The sequence below is a fragment of the Terrapene carolina genome, unplaced genomic scaffold (assembly GCF_002925995.2).
Source record: "Terrapene carolina triunguis isolate 2854851 unplaced genomic scaffold, T_m_triunguis-2.0 Scaffold34746, whole genome shotgun sequence".
In the NCBI taxonomy this organism is placed as follows: Eukaryota; Metazoa; Chordata; order Testudines; family Emydidae; genus Terrapene; species Terrapene triunguis.
In genome coordinates, this window is record NW_020699097.1 from 3,926 (window position 1) to 7,711 (window position 3,786).

Consider the following 3,786-nt stretch of genomic DNA (forward strand, 5'->3'; position numbering starts at 1 on the left):
CCCTGGGGAGACCCGGCATTAACCCCTGTCTCTCCCCACAGCCCTGAAGCGAGCCGTGCTCGGCCTGCTGCCCGCCTGCTGTGCCCGCTTCCTCTGGAGCCAGCCCGACCAGCTCTGCCTCAGCAAGTTCTTCCTGGGCGCAGGCGTTGGGGGCTTCCTGGCCCTGGGTGAGTCCAGCCGGGACTTGTAGGCGGGCTGGGGAGGCCTTTGGGGTCCCTGCTGCGGGGGGGGGGGAAACGGAGGGGCTGCTTGGGAGCTTGTGATGGGGGCCAGTAATGCCAGGGCATTGGTGACAACAGGGATGTTGGGGTGTCTGGGGGCACTGGGGTATCGGGGGGATATTGGGGTGGGGAGTCACCCCAGTTTAGCTACATCAGCCTCCAACCCCATTTTGTTAAAGCGGTGCCATTGCCTTGCGCTGCCCAGGCTGCGGCCTTCCTGGGCGTGGCACAGCTGGGGGGCGGGGCGTGTGTGGGGCCGGAGGGAGGGATGTGTGGGCAGGGAAGGGCCCGAGGGGCTCAGGGCGGCTCCCACATTCCAGCTTCTTGGCTGTCCAGGCCTCTCCCAGCTCCTCATCTTCCCCATGAGCCTCGACGAGGGTCACAAGATCGAGCTGATGTACGGGCTGGCAGGTGGGTGCCCAGGGGGTCGGTGCCCCCTGGTGGGTAGGTGCCCATGGTGGGGGGGCAGTGCCCCATGGTGGGTCAGTGCCCAGGGGGTCAGTGCCCCATGGTGGGTGGTGGCCCATGGTGGGGGGGCAGTGCCCCATGGTGGGTAGGTGCCCCATGGTGGGTGGGTGCCCAGGGCAGGGCTGTTTGTGTTTCCTGTGGTGGGTGGGTGCCTTGTGGGCCTGACTGGTGCCCAGCTGGGCCGCAGGCTGTGGGGAGAAGCCACCAGCTCTCTCAGCCCCTCTCCCCTGCAGGTGTCAGTGCCCTGGGCTGGGGCATCTCCCCGCACTTCCGCTGCGCCAGCCTCCTGGTCGCCCCCAAGTTCCTGGGCAAGGAGGGGCGGATCTACCTGCTCACCTACGTCCTGGCTGCCGTCTATGACGGTAAGGAGACAGGCCAAGGCTGGAGATAGGTGGGCGCAGGGCCCCCTCACTGGGCACCTGGTGTGACCCCCCCCCACTGGGTACCAGGTGTGACCCCTCCCTCCCCACTGCACCCTCACTGGGCACCTGGAGGTGACCTCCCCCCCCCCGACTATAACGATGCTGCCTCTGGCAGGACACAACTGAGTGTATCAATTCAGGACGAATTGCTTAGCGCAGGGCAGTCACAGCCCAACGCTGGGGTCCTTTACACACCAAACCAACCAGACAAAGAGGACTTCGGTCTCACCCCACTGGCTAACCACAAGTCACACAAGCAAATCCCTCAGACACTCCAGTTTCCCAGTATCCCCACCAGCACCACTCGTTACGGGGTGTCACGGACTCACAGATCGTGCCCACTCTTGGCCCCGTGCGGTCCGTGGGGGGTGCCCCTTTTAGTGAGACAGCCCTTCTCGGGGGTCCACTCTCTCGGGGTCAGGCCCCGTGCGGTCCATGGGGGGTGCCCCTTTTAGTGAGACAGCCCTTCTCGGGGGTCCACTCTCTCTCGGGGTCTGGCCCCTCCACCTCCTGGATCCGCACCTCTCTGAGCCTTAGCACGTCTGTCTCTGCCGTGGGCCCCCTCAGGGAGTCCACTCGCTCTGGACCCCCGGGGCCTCCACCCCCGAAGGGGTTGATGCAACCCTGTTCTCTAGACCGGAGTGACTCTCAGCCAGCATGAAACAGAAGGGTTTATTGAGAGTTGAACACAGCACAGGAAACTCTCAGGGCCTCAGGCCTGGCCTCCCTCAGCCCAGCACATCCCAGTCTCTCTGCATCCAGGTGGGCTCTGCCTGCTCCCCCTCTCCAGCCCAGAGCCCCCCTGCTCCCAGCTGGGCATCTCAGATCCCTGGCCCCAGGCCCCGCCTCTGTCCATTGTCTTCTCTCCAGGTAAACAGGGTCGTAAACCGGGGCCTCTCCCTCTGGCTGGAACCGGCTGGTTAGGTCACTGGGTCCTCACTCTGCAGCCCATTGTCCTCCCACTGGCCAGAACCGGCTGCGTCTCCTCAGCTGGGCCTCTGGGTCACCAGGTCGCCAGGTCACCGGTCACTGGGGTATCCATCCTCCCGGCCACCGGCTGGGTCCCCACGTCCTCTCTCCGGTCCTCTGCAAAACACACTCCCTCTCCCCTCACCTCGTTAAACCAGTAACACCCAGGGAAACTGAGTCCCACCCCCTCTGCATGCAAACCATTGAAACCCCACAGAAAACAAGAAAACCCCTCACTTCGTCACACGGGGATGAATGATTATGAAAACCAACACCCCAGTAAAAGAAAAAAGGTTCTCCCAATCCCAAAGGACCAAGCCCCAGACCCAGGTCAATAGACAAGTCAGATCTTACCCACAAATCACGCGGTGGCCAATCCTTTACAATCTAAAATCTAAAGGTTTATTCATAAAAAGAAAGAATTATAGATGAGAGCCAGAATTGGTTACATGGAATCAATTCCATACAGTGATGGCCAAGTTCTTGGTTCAGGCTTGTAGCCGGGATGGGATAAGCTGCAGGTTCAAATCAAGTCTCTGGAACATCCCCAGCTGGGATGGGTCCTTCAGTCCTTAGTTCAGAGCTTCAGTGTAGCAAAGTCCCTCCAGAGGCAAGAAGCAGGATTGAAGACAAGATGGAGGAGCTGCAGCAGCTTTTTATAGTCTCTTGTCTTGCCATGTGACTTCTCTTTCTTTGTTCAAAAGACAAGCTGCCCAGCACATGGCCTGGAAAAACCTCAGAGTTCTGTCCATGGGCAGGTCCCTGCATGTCTTGCTGAGTCACAAGGTGTATCTGCTTCTCTCAGTGGGTCAGTTGTGTAGCTGACGGTCCGTAATGGGCCATCAAGCAGGCTAGGCAGAGCTGACACCAACTTGTCTGGGGTGTCACCCAGAAGCACAGCACGGAGTTGGAAATACAGACAGTCTAGAGCCGATACTTATAACTTTAAATACAAAAAGATCCATGCACCCAGATAGCATCATCATACCCAGCAAACCAGAACCTTGTCTTAGACACTTTACTTGATCTCCTTTGTACAAGATTTGGTGCCACTACAGGACCTTGGTTGCAACCATGATCTATATGGTCCCAGTTTGTGTCAATAATGTCACCCCCCTCCTCACTGCGCCCTCACCGGGCACCTGGTGTGACCCCCACCAGCCACTGCACCCTCACCAGGTACCTGGTGTGACACCCCTCCCCCAGCCACTGCACCCTCACTCGGGGTATGGCAAGGGGTGGGGGATTGAGTTTTTCACCCCATCTCAGCAGGGGGCTGCCAGATGGTTCTGGCGCAGGGTGGGGGCTGCCAGGTGGTTCTGGCCCCAGGCCTTGCCCTGGCGCCGGGGGCTGTGACCTGGCCGCATGGCCCATCCCCAGGCCCCATCGCCAACATGCGGCACAACCTGGACGAGGTGATCCGCTCCATGGGCTGCACCGTGGAGCTGCAGATCAACCACAGCCGGCAGATCTGGAGGGTGTCCACGGCCCCCCTGCGTGCCGTGCTGCGCGACATGGTGGTGAGGAGCAGGGAGCCTGGGCAGGAGACCGGCTGGGATGGGCAGTGAGGAGCTCGGGCCAGGGCGGGCACAGTGTGTGTGCGGTGGAGGGAGCATGGGGGATTGGGGGGGGAGGCCTGGAGCACTGGGGACCCTGGTTGGGAGGGGGGCAAAGACACCAGGATGGCGGGGAGCCCAGCTGGGGGG

The 3,786-nt window shown here is 61.0% G+C and overlaps 1 protein-coding gene across 1 annotated transcript in view; it reads left to right on the forward strand.

The window, feature by feature from the left end:
- Positions 1 to 3,786, forward strand: part of DCST1 (DC-STAMP domain containing 1) — a 6,149-nt gene that overhangs the window by 438 nt on the left and 1,925 nt on the right. Inside the window, exons 2-5 of the mRNA XM_029914305.1 lie at positions 42 to 167; positions 558 to 632; positions 923 to 1,051; positions 3,461 to 3,600. Coding sequence (XP_029770165.1) covers positions 42 to 167; positions 558 to 632; positions 923 to 1,051; positions 3,461 to 3,600 — 470 coding nt within the window. The remainder of the gene's footprint in view (positions 1 to 41; positions 168 to 557; positions 633 to 922; positions 1,052 to 3,460; positions 3,601 to 3,786) is intronic.